Source organism: Ovis aries, chromosome 2, assembly GCF_016772045.2.
Source record: "Ovis aries strain OAR_USU_Benz2616 breed Rambouillet chromosome 2, ARS-UI_Ramb_v3.0, whole genome shotgun sequence".
NCBI classification, from domain to species: domain Eukaryota; kingdom Metazoa; phylum Chordata; class Mammalia; order Artiodactyla; family Bovidae; genus Ovis; species Ovis aries.
The window spans coordinates 73,927,521-73,945,340 of NC_056055.1; the positions used below are offsets into that span (position 1 = coordinate 73,927,521).

Below are 17,820 nucleotides of genomic sequence, written 5' to 3' on the forward strand. Positions count from 1 at the left end.
ACATAGTGATAGGAATTGAGAACACACTAACCCCCAACTTAAAGCAGAGAAGTAATGAACCAACCTGATGAGGAAGTGCACAGGAAGATACCAAGGGAAACCACAGAGGGGGGCGTTCTCCTCACAGTCAGCTCGGATGGAATCGTTGATCTCGGAAATATGAGGTGTTATGTGAGACATGCCGGTGTAATCAAATCCATTGATCCATACTCCAGAGTCCCGTTTAACTACGTTTCCATCCAGATCATGAAATGTTCTAGTTATATGCTGAGAAGAACAAGCCTAATGAGGAAACTACCGTTTGAACTCCTTCACCCACATCCCTGTCCCACATGAACAAAATGACTCAGTGACAATACCAAGAAATGAAGAGGCTACCGAGCAACAGGAACCCTCACGCACCACTGGCACCAACACTTCAGGAGACTGCTTAGCATTACCTCGTAAAGTTAGCATGCACATACCCTTCACGCCAGCAACTCCACTCCTGAGTGTGGACCTTAGAGAAACCTGAACAGGGTACAAGAGTGTTGGTTCCGCACTGTCTGTATTAGCAAAAACTGGATACAACCCAAATGTCCATTAACAGTAGAATGGACAAATAAATTAGGGTATCATCCTAGAACAGAAGTCTATTCAGCAGTGAAAAATAATGAACTACAGTGATGATAATTCAACCTGGAACACTCTGATATGCTGTTGGGCAATAAGAAGCAAAGTCACCAGAGTATTTACAGTTTGGCTTTATCTATAAGAAGCTCAAAGACAGGCAAAACTTACATGTTGTTTAGAGATTCATACATATGTGGTACAGTGATGGTTAACTGCAACCTTTAAGATAGAACTTTGGAGGGTGGGAAGAGGGAGAGGAGCAAAAGAGCTGGGGTTAAGGAGGGAACACAAGGGTTTTCTAAGGTGCAACTAATGATCCTTTAATTCAAGATGATTGTTTTACTATGTCTTACAAATATACTGCTATATTTGTATTCATACAAATTTTTTTGAAAACCAACTATTTCAGATTTAAAACACATGAACACTAAAACTCCTAAAAGGTGTTAAATACATTCTAAAAGAAATACACACAAACACACACACACCCCTTTCCCTTTCAGTCTATTACATGAAGCTAATTCATGTGCAAAGAAAAACAGAAATCACAGCTCACCACTAGATGACAGACTTGTGCCTAACAGAATGAAAAGGCACCTTGCTCCGTCCTGAATAGCTCTATTGACAGCAGAAACCAGCCTAAAGAATATCAAATTCGAAAAGAAACAGTACAAAGGGCAGGGGTGAACCAAAGCCCACAGGCCAAATGGCCTGCTACTATTTTTACAAATAAAGCTTTACTGGAACACGGCCACATGCATCTGCTGGTACTGTCCATGGCAGCTTCACTCTGTAAAAAACAGAGTGGCTAAAACAGACCACATGGCTGGCAGAGCCTAAAATATTCATTACCTGGCCCTTTATAGGAAAAGTCTGCCAAGTTCTGAAACTGGGGAAGAAGAGAACCCCAAAACAAATCAAGACAGGAGTTTTTTAAAAATAAGAGTCTAGCCTTGCCTGGAAAATCCCATGGATGGAGGAGCCTGGTAGGCTGCAGTCCATGGGGTCGCTAAGAGTCGGACACAACTGAGCAATTTCACTTTCACTTTTCACTTTCAAGCATTGGAGATGGCAACCCACTCCCAGTGTTCTTGCCTGGAGAATCCCAGGGACGGGGGAGCCTGGTGGGCTGCTGTCTATGGGGTCACATAGAGTCGGACACAGCTGAAGTGACTTAGCAGCAGCAGCAGCAGCTTCTAATGACTACTGATGCAACATCAGTCACATAAAATGTATCGCTGTGTCCTACAGGTTTGTAAACAAGGAATAGTTGGCTCTTCCTCAAAATCTCCTCTCTGATATTTAAGTTCAAACATATTATTATTAACTTACTCAAGTCTCTGAATAGTAATCTAGGTTATGACTCTTGGCTTTTCTGTTTGGGCCACTCCATTCCCTCTAACAGGAAGACTGAAAATAAGAGGACTTAAGTGGCAAGTTCTTTTTCCTATTTTTCACCAGCTCTAAAAAGTTTGCAGAAAAACCTGAATCTAAGAAAGTTGTAAATCTCATTCTATTAATATCTAAGTTGTTATACTTTCGCTATCCCGTATTACCTTGAATGTTACCTAAGATCAGCCTTACTAGCATTTTAAAGAATGTGTTTGCTTTTCCAGTTGATAGGAGTTCACATTTTTACTCAGTCTGCAGACAACTTTACAATCTGTACTTCTGACAGTTCATTACTCCATGATACATACATGCGCTCATTTTTCTAAGTACATTTTTGTAATTTGAACAGTAGTAAAAACAAACAGAGGTTTCCATTCGGTCCCTTGGGAGAAGGGTTTCTAGCTGATCAGAATGCCTCTTGATGGTCAATCTTTTCCTCACTGCCTTACACAAAATAGTCAAGGTACAATTAACAGGTCAACAGTAGAAAAGTCACCTATGTGTTTTGAGCTTTACTGTTGACTAGTGAAGCTCAAAACACCATAAGCCTTTCCCTGTCCAGAATCTCAAATAGCTCACACAAAATCACTCTTACCTGAAGAAACACTCTCTTTGGCTTTGGACTGGCAGGGTTGGAGCTGTACGGGAAAAAAGTTCCACTGCAAACAAGGAGGAATGTAACTGTACATACCAAAGTTAAACTTAGCATTGTTCTTTTTGTGCTTTTGGCAAGGTAGATGAAGTTAATCTAAAAACACAAAAACAGAAAAATTACCATTGGCAGGAAAGTGGTTTTGGTGACTTTCTAACAGGCCGATTGTAGCAGATAATGAAGGACATGTATCAACATGAGCTAACATACTCCAGCTTCCAGTACAAAAAGCACTAATTATAAGGGATTTCCATCACAAGTCAAGAGTCTAAATAAATGAGGTGCCCCCATCTGCACGATGGTGGCTTCTTGTCAGGCAGCCAGTACGGGGGATCAGGGAAACTGAGACAGGGCCTCTGCTCAGTCAAGAGATTAGAGCATGTACATCCGTCAGTCAAACCATGGCCTTATTTTATTTCTGATTCTATCAATACTCTGCAGCCAAGACTGTACAGCAGACAACTGTTTGATTGTACCAGACATCAGGACATGTTTTTATTAAAGAAGTAACCTTTCATGCAAGTAAGCAGGCCTATTTCAAAACAAAACTCAAGTTCTGTTCGTGATGCTTTCATAACATGCCCAGGCTGCTGCTGCTGCTGGATCCACCTAAACGAGCGTTTAGATTCACCTCCAAGACTACCTGTAAGCCTGTGTTTTAAGGAAGAACTGCTGGAAAAGTAGCCCTGCACTGGAAACTTACGCAGTATCAGAAATCAACTTTTAGTTCAGTTAAAACAAACAAACTCTGAAAACTGAAACAAGCTGGGAAAGTAAAAGCCATTCTGCTCTTTTCACTGCCGAGCTAACCGAAGCCAACACAAACAGCAAATCTGAACCTGGGCAGGAAAAGCAAGTGGCTCAGTCTCAAGATGGGCATCCTGAAAGTCCTAAATACATCAGTTTCTTAACTGTAATGAAATCACTGAATTAAAGTTTGGGGGGACACACAACTCATAGAATATGTCCACAGATCTCTTAGGGGTTCTGAAGGAGCCACTCTAGGAAACAATGACCTAATCCCAGCTCCCCTTATTGGCTACCCTCCCAGGGTCAAGAAAGAGAAAAGTGAAGAACATAAAGGTGAAAATGTTTTCTTGAGATGAAAATGAAAAATTATTCATACTAAGTACTCAACTATATGAAACTAATAAAGAGATTTTATATCTACAGTGTAACACGTGCCATCCAGAGTAATCTCCAGCAAAGGAGTACTGGCCTTATGTTTTCACACTGGAGCCAGAAAGGAGAAAAAGTACCCAAGGATTTAGGGTAGTGAGTTAGCAAAACACAATTTGTTACCCTGTCTGTCCCTCTTCCTCCTAGGAGTCACAGTGTTTAAAATGTGGCTCCTGAGCACAGTATCAAATACCCTGCCACGTAATGAGTTTCACCTCCAGTGGAAGGCTGGTTAGGTTTCGGTACAGAGTCATGTGGGTCCAGATAAAATCTCCCTGTGGTTCCTGTCATTCTCCACCCTGCTGCTACCTAGAGCTGTCCTACAGCTTCCAGTTCAGCTATAGTTCCCACATCCACATTCTGTCTTCTCCAGGTTATGAGGCTCATTTCTGCCTCTTCTGTCCACCTTCTGGAAGAGGTTTGGTAATGGTGATAAATGAAAAGGTGATCCCAGGGAGAGAAGGAAGAAGAGAATGGCCTAAGTAACAACACGTCTGGACCCCACTGTCTTAACTGTCACTATCATTATATCTGATACGGTTCCGAAATGGGTGTGAATGAAAATGAAGAGAAGCATGAGAAGGGCCTATGGAATGTCCAGTGAGTACTGGCTTTTTCTGTTTCTCTCTGACAGCTTCCTCCTGATCCCCCTCCTATCAGTATAACCATGACGGCCCCAGCACGGGATAACTCCCAGAAGCCTGTTAACCAGTCATTTGACAGCAATTTAATTGCTTCCTAGCAAATATATTTAATAAATCCCCATAGACTTAGAGAAAAGCCCTCAGAAGTATGCATTATGGTTCAATTCTCCACTACCCAAGGAGAAAAGGCTTACTCTATTAAAAAGCCACTATCTATAACACAGGTACACACAGATAAGAGTGAAGAGAATGGTAACCCACAGCATCAAAGAGCAGCAGTTATCTCACATTATAATGACAATCAAATTAGAGCTTAAAATATTCCAAGAGGCACCTCCAAAAGCTTTCCTAATAAAATATAACTTAGAAGATAATAACTTTAGTTGCTTATTGTTTCAAAGATTTCCATGCTTTGGGGTCACGCCCACTTTTCAGCGTTCATTTTGTCCCTGGTTCATATGGAACTGATCTGAAATGCCCCACACTTTGATCATCTTTTATGAGCATCAAGAGCCTTCATTCACGGAAGATGATTTACATACATTTGGGGGGTGGAGGATCCAGTTCATAACTTCGCTTACTCTAGATTAAACCTCATCTACATATGATGACACTACAAACTCCTATAATTCTCACAACAGCCAACCTGTCAAGAAACACAGAGGATTTAAAGGCTTAACATTAAAACCAAGAGAAGTAAACCTTGAAGGGAACAAAGAGCACTTTAGAATCTTCCATCCATCCCTGCAAATACCAGTAAAGACTTAACCACAGTATTAATGGTAAAAAAAAAAAAAAAAACAGTTCTGTGTATAAGAATTACTCTACGGGGCTATAGACACAGTCACATACACAGCTATTTATTGGTGATTTTGGAGAAGGAAATGGCAACCCACTCCAGTATTCGTCCCTGGAAAATCCCATGGGTAGAGGAACCTGGCCAGCTACAGGCCATGGGGTCACAAGAGTCAGACACAACTTAGTGACTCAACAAGGACAAACTGTCTGTTGAAGGGACTTCCACGGGTGGTGCTGACCATGCATGTGGCATTCTTATCTCTGGTTCCTAGGTCTTAGTCTTCACATGAGATGCCTTTTACTGTGTCAGTGTGAAAAGCTCACTGTCATCTCCATGAAGGAAAGAATTCTAGGAGTCATCACTATTTCTGTTTTGTCCCCTAGTCTCAAGTCTCAGAGTATAACTCCTGGTATTCAATGACTACGTCTTACTCTTAGGAACTGCAATGAAAAGAACCACAGAACTGGGGAGTGCTGACACCACGCTAAGGGCAGAGCTCCGCCTGGAGCTTGCTCCAGCAGGGTGGATGTTATCCACTCTGCACCATTTCTTCCCCCACTCCCCTTGGAGACCCAGGGAAGAGAAGCAGGCATGGCAAAGGCAGGACTCTCTCTCCGTGGGCAGAACACTGACAGAGCAAAATGACAAGGGCTGTAACACGTTCTCATTACTTGGTAAATGAGGCCTGCTCGGGTGTTGTAAATGTGTCACTCAAGGACACAGACTCAACTAATGACCTTGGCGGTGCCAGCAGTGAGGCAGGTGAATGACAGTGGAAAAGTCCTCATCAGAATTAGTCTCCCTTCACTAGCTCTACCAGCAGCGGTGAAACTACCACCTATTTATTAATGCTTGCCTCTAGTCAGTAAGTTCAAAACACGTTCTCAAAATTCACCACCAAGCAATCTCTACCAGTTCTCACCTGGTATTCATTCCACACATTCACATTCAGGTGGTTTGAAAGCTATCTAAAAAGAAGTATCAGCAGAGGATTTGGAAGCATGAGGAGGCAAAAACAACAAAACCCCCCTTCTACATTTTCTGACCACACCAAACCTACAATAGGCACCATCTCTTTGGCTTAAGAGTAGAAACAGTGTTGGCCACTCAGCCGTGTCTGACTCTGCAACCCCGCGGGCTGTAGCCCGCCAGGCTCCTCTGTCCATGGGATCCTCCAGGCAAGAATACTGGAGTGGGTTGCCATTTCCTTCTCCAGAGGATCTTCCCAGCTCGGGCTGAACTCAGATCTCTTGCATTTCAGGTGGATTCTTTACAGTCTGAGAAACCAGGAATGCTCTTCAACACTATTTCATAAGATCTAGCATGGTTAAACTCATCACATATTTATATATAAAATGAAGAAGGAAATTTAAAAAAAAAAAAAAAACTTTCTCCTTACAAAATAGGATGAGAGAATCATGGTACAACCAGCCAAAATAGACGCCAGCACAACGTCAGGTGGAATTTCCGAACCACTCCTGCCAAGGATAGGGGTAAACATCTCAAATACGGCCCAGATGAGGTACAGTGCGTACAGATATGGAATAAACATCCCCAAAAGGTAAAAGGCAATAAATTTTCCTCCAGCACCTAAAAAAAAAGAGAAAGAAAACATACATCTCTGAAATTCTCCAGTGAGATAATAGCTTTTTATAGCAACAGTGTATCTTTACACCTAACAAAAATTAGATTAGCTGATGACTTGGCCTTTTGGTACATGTTATAAAGAGGGATAAAACACTTTGAGAGGGTAAAATACAAATAAGAAAACAAAACATGTAATATATTACCATGTGTTCATTTATGTGAGAATAATGGGTATAAGATAAACATCTGTGTGATCTTAAAACAGCAACAATTTTGAAAGCCTACCCAATAAAATCAAATAAGGAGACAAGTTTCTGGAAGCCTTAATGTATTTTAAAGCATTTCCTGTTTGTATTGCAACCAAAAATACCCTACCATGCTGCTTCAAGTCCTTTTGCACGCAAAGCTTTGTGAGCAACGGGAATGCCACCCAGACAGCACTAATAAATGCAGAGCAGAGCCCTCGGTACGTGAGAGCTGTAAGGAACCCACAGTGTACAAACAACGAGACATCAAAAAATACTTCTCCCAGATACTGGCCACTGGCATTCTGAAAGAAAGAAAATACAGACAACTCATCAAGATCTTCTATTGCAGTATAATTTCCACTGCTCAGAAAAGCTACATTTTGTCTCGAGCAGGGTCTGTCCTTTAAACTATGAAGTAAACACTGACAAAGCTGCCTCCTCTCACAAAGCAATAAGTTCAAATTGCTGCACAGGAAAGGAGAATTTAACAAGTTAGGGTAAAAACATCATTACTCATATATATGCTTTCCCTCCACTGGGCTGAGAGACCTTTGGAAATGTTCTAAAGTAGAACAAAGGACTTCCCTTAAAACATTCACTTCTATAAGCTCTTTTATTCATGAAATTTTCAAAGAATGTCAAGCAAACCGGAGAAACAACCCGTATGCAGAACAGTACAAGCTGCCGCAGCGCCTCCAATAGCACACCTCAAGAACCGCAGGACCTTCAGAGCACAGGGCCTTGGGGGGTTTGATCAACACTTGTTGAGCTTTGAAGTCTGAAAATCTGAGGATTCCTGTACAGCACCTTGAGTTCTGCAGAAGAAAGTTGCCTTATGGACTTTATACATTTTAACTTCTGCACCAGTGATTCTATTAGTGTAAACATGAAAGTTATAATTTCGGTGCAGAAACACCAAAGCAGAAATAGGTATGTTTAAGCTTTTCTCTCTCCTCTGCCTTCTCATTTCTATACAGTCCAGGGCATGTTTGTTAAAAGGGCCCCTACTTCAAAAGTGCAAAAGAGTTTCAGTCACATGTATTTCAAAACAAACTTAAGGTCACTTAACAAACTTCCTTGGACAATGAAAGATAGGCTATTGTTGGTAAAATATTAGATGTTCAACACTCTTAGTCAAGAGTCATGGTCTCTGAAAAGAATACAATAGTTCTCGGGATTCAATATGAAGCCACATTCCACTCAGATAGTTATTTAAAAACAAAGACAGCAACAATGAAGACTGTAATAACTGAAGATGTTTTACACTGTTCCCACTTTGTACCAAGTTCAAACATCCCTCAAATCTAGTTCCCCTCTCCCCACCTCTATCACCCTTTCCCCCTTCCAGTCCGTTGGTGATGTATGCTGTTACCAGTGTGTTCCTGCTGAATCACAAATCTCATTCAGTACCCTGCCTAGAAAGTTTAAAATGTGGCCCCAGTGATTTTTAGGGTTATGCTCTTAACCATCAACCTTATCTTCACCACACGGAACTTTTTATTGCCTGTGACCCAAACGCATCTTATACATTCTGACCTTTGCCCATCAACCAGTTCCCTGGTACATTTCTACTCAGACCACAAAAAAACGCAGTTCAAATGTCACCACCCTCTTCATGAAGCCTTCCTGACTTCCACAAACAAAATTCATCTCTCCTGGCCCTATAACCCTACAGCACGGTGAACCTATCACTCTATTTCACTTTATCCCAGTGCACTGAAGTCACAGTGGTTTCCCCATCATTTCATCCCCCAGTGAGACTGTGACCTTCTCAAAGGAAAGACTACATCCCCAGTCTCTGTACCAGGCCTGAGGATGGGAACCCACTGGGCACTCAAAGACAACGTGAGACAAAAATGCACATATTACTCTTTCTACTGTGCCTTCAGCCCAAAGTTTCATAACTGGACAACTGAAATTAGAATTTTACTAAGCATTCCTGTCTTACCCTCTATTGTACCCCAGTGCCATATCAACCAGGGTGTCAGCCACACTCTGGTTACATCCCACTGCAGCAAGAATAAACACTTGAAATTGAGCCGCATCATGTAGTTCTTTTGGAAACTGAAGTCATGAAGATATAAGTATTGGCTCAACCATACACAGATGGCTAACCTCAATGAATCTTTCTTCAGTAGGGCCTGCCACACAGAAGGGCTCCTTAAACCATATCCCAACATGAACTGAACTGAGACCCAGCTTCAGGCACTGAAGACATGCAAGTGAAAATATGCTGTTTATAGTCTTCCGTGTCTCCAGTCTAATCCCCAGCAGGACAAACCGAGATGAACAGGTGTGCACATGCCATACTGAAAATGATGGAAGAAAGACAGAGTTTCCCGTTTATTATCTCAGGAAATCAGAACGTGTGTGGCTTGCTCTCTCACTAATTATTCAGTTTTTAGCCCTGCTCTCTCATAAACCTAATACTTAGTTTTTACCAAACAAATGTACACAGTTGAAACCATGACTACGGCTATTTCTCGAAGACAGCATATGTCATTTTGGAACTCTCTCTCCCTTTGCTTTCTCTCCTCAGCAATGTGTCATTAACCCCCAGACCACCTAGCATGCTGACAGAATCTGTATCAACAACACAGGTTAAAAAAAAAGTAAAGAAGACTGAACATGTTCAGTGCAGCTTCAGATACAGTGCTCAGCCAGGCAGAAAAGAGTGTCAGTTCTGTGCCGGAGACTGCCTAAGCACGGGGGACCGTGAACAAAACCACCCTTGCCCTCGAGCTGACAGTCCGTCAGGGAACAGAGCTTTTCAAATAAAAATAACCGGTGGTCCCAGGGAAGGCTGGTAGATTAAGGAGCATGGTTATAAAAACTGCCACTGTCAGCAGAGGCAGAAGGCATGCTAACACACCTTGGTGTCACCAACACCCCAAACACTGTTTGCCAGCCATGTAAACTCATTTATTTAAAGTCTGCAACCCTCCGAATAAGAAGTTTTCCAGAAAGTCAACATGGTTCTGGGAGTCAATTTTCCATAACCATGCCAAACAGTTTTTGGTGTCACAAAAGGCCAAACATAAGGAACCCCACCTGAGTTTGTCTTCAATCCTTGAAGGTGGCAGAAAGAAATCAATGAAAAAGCCCAACACTTACCACATAATAAAATCTTTTCGCAAGGGTATGTATGAATATTATTTTGGCTACAGCTGCAGTTCCATACAGACAAACGGAGACATAGAAGTGGTTATACCATGAGAGGGACTGTCCAATAAGGGAGATGAACACTGCTAAAATGAGAACTGTAACCAAGCTGGTAAACCAGCTTATCAGAGTGATGCCAAGTCCACAGAAGAAGTCTTTTGTGTAGGTAGCAGCTGACGGAGAGAAAAAAAGAGTAGTGATCACTGTCTTTATCAAATCAATTTCACAACCAGTTAGAATTAAAGGAGCAAACATTAAAACAAAATTTACCACTATAATTGAAAATATTAAAATTTCCTAGGGGTAAGGTCTGTTTAACATTACAACAAGGAAAACAACAGTGAATAAAACTCAGGTATGAACATTTGCTGAGAGTCGGTGGGTACAAAAGACCCAAAGAGGTAAGTCTTCAGGAAAAGTTCAGCTATATTCCTGACTGGGAAAGGGAGTCATCTTGATTTGTATCACCTCTAGAATGCTCTGTGTATTGAAATAACAGCAAAAATGGAAGGCAGAGTTACATATCAAATCTCAGCAAAAGCAACAACACGAGAAGAGAAGCAGCATGAGAAAATAACCAGTAATTAAGGGATGTTTAAACCGCTGCTAAATATCTGACCTGCTAACAGCACACACTAACTTAAGACTATTAAATAGTTCAAGCAGAGGCAGACCAGTTTAACCAGAAGCAGTTCATTCATACTCCAGAACAGGGTGCTACTGGTCCACAATGTGGACACTTTTTAAGGGGACTCTTCACTAAGTCAATCTTTACAAACCGTTTTCTACAAGCTTTTGAAATACTTCCATGAAGTGCATAAGTACATCAAAATTGCATGCTTCACCAAGACTAAAAGTATAATGAGCATATCACTCTGATAATCATTTAGGAATTTCTTCAGTTCAGTTGCTCAGTCATATCCAACTCTTTGCAACCCCATGGACTGCAGCTTGCCAGACTTCCCTGTCCATCACCAACTCCCAGAGCTTGCTCAAACTCATATCCACTGAGTCAGTAATGCCATCCAACCGTCTACTGGATGTCGTTCCCTTCTCCTGCCTTCAGTCTTCCCCAGCATCAGGGCCTTTTCCAGTGAGTCAGTTCTTCACATCAGGTGGTTAAAGTATTAAAGTTCCAGCTTCAGCATCAGTCCTTCCAATGAATATTCAGGACTGATTTCCTTTAGGATTGACTAGTTTGGTCTCCTTGCAGTCCAAGGGACTCAAAAGAAGAATCTTCTCCAAAGCATCAGTTCTTCATTGCTCAGCTTTCTTTATGGTCCAATTCTCACATCCATACATGACTACTGGAAAAACCATAGCTTTGACTAGATGGACCTTTGTCAGCAAAGGAGTGTCTCTTCTTTTTAATATGATGTCTAGCTTTGTCATAGCTTTTCTTCCAAGGAGTAAGCATCTTTTAATTTCATGGCTGCAGTCACCATCTGAGTTTTTTTGGAGCCCAAGAAAATAAAGTCTGTCACTGATCCATCGTTTCCCCATCTATCTGCCATGAAGTGATGGGACCAGATGCCATGATCTTAAGTTTTTTGAATGTTGAGTTTTAAGCCAGCTTTTTCACTCTCCTCTTTCATTTTCATTAAGAGGCTCTTTAGTTCCTCTTCACTTTCTGCCATAAGGGTGGTGTCATCTGCATATGTGAGTTTATTGATATTTCTCCCAGCAATCTTGATTCCAGCTTGTGCTTTATCCAGCCCAGCATTTTGCATGATATACTCTGCATATAAGTTAAATAAGCAAGGTGACAATATACAGCCTTGACATACTCCTTTCCCAATTTGGAACCAGTCTGTTGGTCCATGTCTGGTTCTAACTGTTGCTTCTTGATGTGCATACAGTTTTCTTAGGAGGTAGGTATGGTTGGCAGAGGTATTTCCATCTCTTGAAGAATTTTTCCACAATTTGTTGTGATCCACACAGTCAAAGGCTTTGGTGTAGTCAATAAAGCAGAAGCAGATGTTTTTCTGGAACTCTCTTGCTTTTTCTATCCAACGGATACTTACTGGCAATTTGATCTCTGGTTCCTCTACCTTTTCTAAATCCAGCCTGAACATCTGGAAGTTCTCAGTTCATGTACTGTTGAAGCCTGGCTTGGAGAATTCTGAGCATTACTTTGCTAGCGTGTGAGATGAGTGCAATTGTGCGGTAGTTTGAGCATTCTTTGGCATTGCCTTTCTTTGGGATTGGAATGAAAACTGACCTTTTCCAGTCCTGTGGCCATTGCTGAGTTTTCCAAATTTCCTGGCATACTGAGTGCAGCACTTTCACAGCATCGTCTTTTAGGATCTGAAATAGCTCAACTGGAATTCCATCACCTCCATTAGCTTTGTTCATACTGATGCTTCCTAAAGCCGACTTGACTTCAACTGCAGGATATCTGGCTCTAGGTGAGTGATCACACCATCATGGTTATCTAGGTCATTAAGATCTTTTTTGTATAATTCTTCTGTGTATTCTTGCCACCTCTTGTTAGGTCCATATCATTTCTGTCCTTTATGCAAGAAATTTCTTACAACAGTGTAAATCAAATGTTATTTTTCTTAAGATTTGTAACTTCTTGGAAAGATACAAGAAAAGTGCCAAAAAACTTTAGGTAAACTCTACACCCATCCAGTATTGTAGTTTTAGAGGAAAATACTTACTCTTATATTTGGGATGCAGTAATTTCCTTCCCAGGTATAAAACAACAGCCATCACCACCATATAGTTAATTATTGAGCCAACACGAGATGGGTAAGCGATGACAAACAGGCCAAGCACATCAAAGAAGACCATGTTTCCATGTTGATACTTAGAAGAAGAAGCCAACATATCAGATGTAGCTAGATATTTAAGAACTGCTAAAATGTTGTCACCTATTAGTAAAAAGAAATGAAAGGTAACAACGTTGAATAAACCATCCACTGCTGGAGTCAAGGAGTACCTAGAAAGACTATGAACAGAAACAGCTTTCTAACCATCCTACTGCTCGCCCCAGTTTTTCTTGCTAACTATCTCTTATAAGGTCCATGCCCTATGTGCTGTTTCTTCTCTGCTTTGAAACTCAGTGACCTGGTCTTCATCCTTTCTCTTCTACTTATTATAGCTACTCCCTGATCAACTGTACCCTTGCTGGTGACAAACCCAACAGCTATTTCTCAGTCTCTATTCATTTAATATATACTTAACATAGCAGACACTGCTCTGACATAGAAATTCAGTGGGGAACCAAGAACCTCAAGAAGCTCACAGACACCAAACAAGTTATTACACATGTATTAAGAATTAACAAGGACTTCTCTGCTGGTCAAGTGGTTAAGAATCCACCTTGCAATTCAAGGCATGCAGGTTCAACCCCTGTTCAGGGAACTAAGGTCACACATGCCATGGGGCAACTAAGTCCTCATGCCCACTCTACTGAGCCCATGCTCTGGAGCCTGCACCCACAAGCCTACATGCCCCAGTGAAAGATCCTGTGTGCCACAACTAAGACCCGATGCAGCCAGATAAATACATATCAATAATAATAAGGAACGTCAGTAATACCTCAATTAAAAAAAGACAGTATGGAGAAAGTGCCCTAAGAACATATCAGGGAGACTAGTGGAGTTGGAGAAATCACGGAAGCACCTGAGGAAGTGAATTTCTAGCTAAAGGATGGATAGGAGCTACAACAGGGAAGAGATTTTGTTTAAAGACCTGTGTAGATAAAGGCCCCAAGGAGGGGGGAAATGTCCAGAATGAGGAGCGAGAGTTTTGAGAGTGGGCTGAGTCATTGTCAGGCAGAAGCTGGCACCTCAGAGGCCGTCATAAGTATCTGTTACATCAATCAGTGACTGAGTTTAAACTATAATGAAGAATTATAAAAAGCTTTGAATGGCTGGCATATCTTCTGATGCTCATTCCATCCTGGACTTCCTCTTCTTTTCACTGAGGACACCACACTGTCTCACTGTGGGATTTCTCTCATTGGCTCTCCTGCCGCCTTCAAATGCATCTCTCCCTAAGCTCAGGTTTGTTTCACTCTTCCAAAAACCATTTCCATTCTCCAGACGTCTATGGTTTTGACTGTGCCTTTAATTTCCAAACCCAGATACCCAGTTCTGCCATGGTCTCTAATGGTGCGTCTGCGTTTTCATCTGGTCAGTTCACAGACGCCCTCTGTCTCATGTCTGACAGAGTTCACAGCCTCATGCCCTCCTCACTACTGCTCTGGGCGAGCGCCTTCCCATGTCCAGTTATGGTCAGTGGTGTCATCTCTCCCGGGCCAGCCAGGCTTGACCCTCTGAGGTCTTCCTTGGTGCCATCCATCCGATGCATCCCTGCTATGTAACCTATCAAGTCTTGTTGAGTTTTCATTCAAAATGTACCTAGTTTTCCACCCTTGATTTCATGTCTATCTTTTGCCAGCACTATAGTCTAGGTCTTCGTATGCCACACTAAAATTACTGTTGGAACAGCCCTGACTCTTGGCTCTCTCCCCTTCTCTCCCATATACTCCATACTGCATCACCAGACTCACAGCTTTTTAAACCACCACTCATTCACATATGCAGGCCTTTAAAGATCTCTTATTCCTACAGCATCTGCTTGCTGACTTTTAAAGCCATCTACAGCTTTCTCTACCCCCATACACCTCTGCCTCATTTCCCTCTATGTCTGAAAAATGCAACCTCCATTCACACTGTAGTCTAACAGTCCTCGGCCCAAACAAGCCCTACTCACGCAGAGCTCTTACTCGAACAGGCTCTTTCCCACTGTGCCAGATCCCAACTCTTTGCAAGGCTCAGCCTCAGACTCACTTCCCCTGACTACTACTGATGTCACTGGAAAACATTTTAACTCCCCTGTCCTGACACCTGTCCTATATAACTGGCTCACCTGTCCTCACCACACAACCTTGGATCAATGTAACTTTTTCATACCTGGGCAAGTTGCCGAATGTGTGTTTGTGCCACCTCCAATGTACAGCTTGCATTTTGGCTACACTCTGAATACTCAGCAATGTTTTCATAACCCTAGATCAACTCCCTTTCAAATTCCTCATAATAAATAGTTTTAGGTTCTTAACTGCTAAACTAGACTTTGAGGCTAAAATTCAAAGCCTCGTCTAACTCCAAAGCCCCACTTCATTCACACCATACACTGCCTCCCTAATGCACAGGACACAGAGTATCTATACACTCACAGGTCATCCATAATATTCCGTCTTAATATCAAAAGCCTAAATGAGAATACCAACCTGCTCTCTGAATGGAATCTGTTAGAATTCTGTCCGCTGTGTCATACTTGGTGTGATAAATGTATCCATTCTCAATAAAAGCTAAGTCTATTCCTAAGACATACAGGAAAAAAAAAAAGTCATTTTACTTTAAAGATTGACTTCAATTTAAGGCCTCTTTGTTTAATGTATTAAATTCCTAAAAGACATCAAAGCAGTAGCATGACTGCTTTGTCACATTCAAGAAGGAATGATGAAATTCTCACAGAACCTATAGCTATGGTACATAATTCAATATATAATGACTGGGGCATTACAAGTCACACAGCAAGGAGTAGGAATACTGGCATGGGAGGTCATCAAAACTTTACCATCTACATCCTTGCTAGGCCAGAGCCAAATTTTAACTTTAAATAAGCTGTATAAGTCCCCAGGGCAGTTGGCAAACCAAGGTAACAATGAAAAAGATCCCTGAAGGATCTATTACCATCTTTTGGGAATGAAGTGCTAAACAGTTCTCCCCTGTTCTTCTGCCACATTGTGGGCCAAGATGACATGTTCTAAAAAAAGGAAGCATTTAAAGTAAATTGGAAAAAATAAAAAAAATAAAGTAAATTGGAGTTTAAAAGAAAAGGAGACTATCAGGAACTCTCTTTCAGTGAGTCAGTATATATAGTTCTCACATAAAAATCTGCTCTCAGAAAATGCTGCTTACTCACAAACTTCCAAAAAGTAAGCATTGTCACAGAAAAGTTCATAATAATTGACAATACCTGGAATGTTCCCAAAATCCCTGTAGATCCGGAAGTCAGTATCTGAAGGAATGATTCCACTCTGGAAAACCTCCTGAGCCACCACCGAAGCAAATGGGTGTTTAGCTGCTGAGACATAAGCTTGGACCAACCAAGGATTTTCAGGACCTGAAATGAAACATGACAACAATATGAGGTTAATCTGGAATTTAACATACATAAAATAGTTACTATGGTGATCTGGGGAGATAGGTCAAGAGTTTCGTTTTTTAATCCTCTTTTCTATATTTTCCAACATTTCTTTGATAAACGTATATGATTATTTTAAATGAAAAATAATCTTGTGGAAAACAAAATTGCTTTTAATAATAAGATAACAGCAATATAAAAAGTTTAAGTTTAAAAATGAAAAACCACTCACAAGACCATCATCCGAAGATAACTTATCATTTTTATGTCTTCAACTTATGTATGACTTATAAACGTATGTGTGTACACAGATGTACTGATAGGGTATGTATAATCTTTACATTTCTCTTTCACTCAGATATGCAGATGACACCACCCTTATGGCAGAAAGTGAAGAGGAGCTAAAAAAAGCCTCTTGATGAAAGTGAAAGAGGAGAGTGAAAAAGTTGGCTTAAAGCTCAACATTCAGAAAATGAAGATCATGGCATCTGGTCCCATCACTTCATGGGAAATAGATGAGGAAACAGTAGAAACAGTGGCAGACTTTATTTTTTGGGGCTCCAAAATCACTGCAGATGGTGACTGCAGCCATGAAATTAAAAGACACTTACTCCTTGGAAGAAAAGTTATGGCCAACCTAGATAGCATATTCAAAAGCAGAGACATTACTTTGCCGTCTAGTCAAGGCTATGGTTTTCCCAGTGGTCATGTATGGACATGAGAGTTGGACGGTGAAGAAGGCTGAGCGCCGAAGAATTGATGCGTTTGAACTGTGGTGTTGGAGAAGACTCTTGAGAGTCCCTTGGACTGCAAGGAGATCCAACCAGTCCATTCTGAAGGAGATCAACCCTGGGATTTCTTTGGAAGGAATGATGCTAAAGCTGAAGCTCCAGTACTTTGGCCACTTCATGTGAAGAGTTGACTCATTGGAAAAGACTGATGCTGGGAGGGATTGGGGGCAGGAGGAGAAGAGGACGACAGAGGATGAGATGGCTGGATGGCATCACAGACTCGATGGACATGAGTCTGAGTGAACTCCGGGAGATGGTGATGGACAGGGAGGCCTGGCATGCTGCGATTCATGGGGTCGCAAAGAGTCGGACATGACTGAGCAACTGAACTGAACTGAACTAACACTGTACTAAACATATTCCTATGTTGCTAATTATTACAGTGATTATTTAAGATATCACAATGATCATGGTCCGGTGGTTAAGAATCCACCTTTCAATGCAGGAGATGCAGGTTCCATGATCAGGAACTGAGCTCCCACATGCTGCAGGGCAACTAAGCCCGCACACGACAACTAGAGAGCCTGCACGTTGCAGTGAAAAGATGCTGCCTGCCACAACTAAGACCCAAAGCAGCCAAATAATTTTTAAG

At 41.5% G+C, this 17,820-nt stretch overlaps 1 protein-coding gene across 1 annotated transcript in view; it reads right to left on the bottom strand.

The window, feature by feature from the left end:
• Positions 1-17,820, bottom strand: part of ERMP1 (endoplasmic reticulum metallopeptidase 1) — a 61,321-nt gene that overhangs the window by 15,387 nt on the left and 28,114 nt on the right. The window contains exons 5-12 of the mRNA XM_004004366.6: positions 16,270-16,416; positions 15,518-15,610; positions 12,939-13,151; positions 10,228-10,448; positions 7,241-7,415; positions 6,678-6,868; positions 2,600-2,752; positions 65-267 (exon numbers count right to left, since the gene is read on the bottom strand). Coding sequence (XP_004004415.3) covers positions 65-267; positions 2,600-2,752; positions 6,678-6,868; positions 7,241-7,415; positions 10,228-10,448; positions 12,939-13,151; positions 15,518-15,610; positions 16,270-16,416 — 1,396 coding nt within the window. The remainder of the gene's footprint in view (positions 1-64; positions 268-2,599; positions 2,753-6,677; positions 6,869-7,240; positions 7,416-10,227; positions 10,449-12,938; positions 13,152-15,517; positions 15,611-16,269; positions 16,417-17,820) is intronic.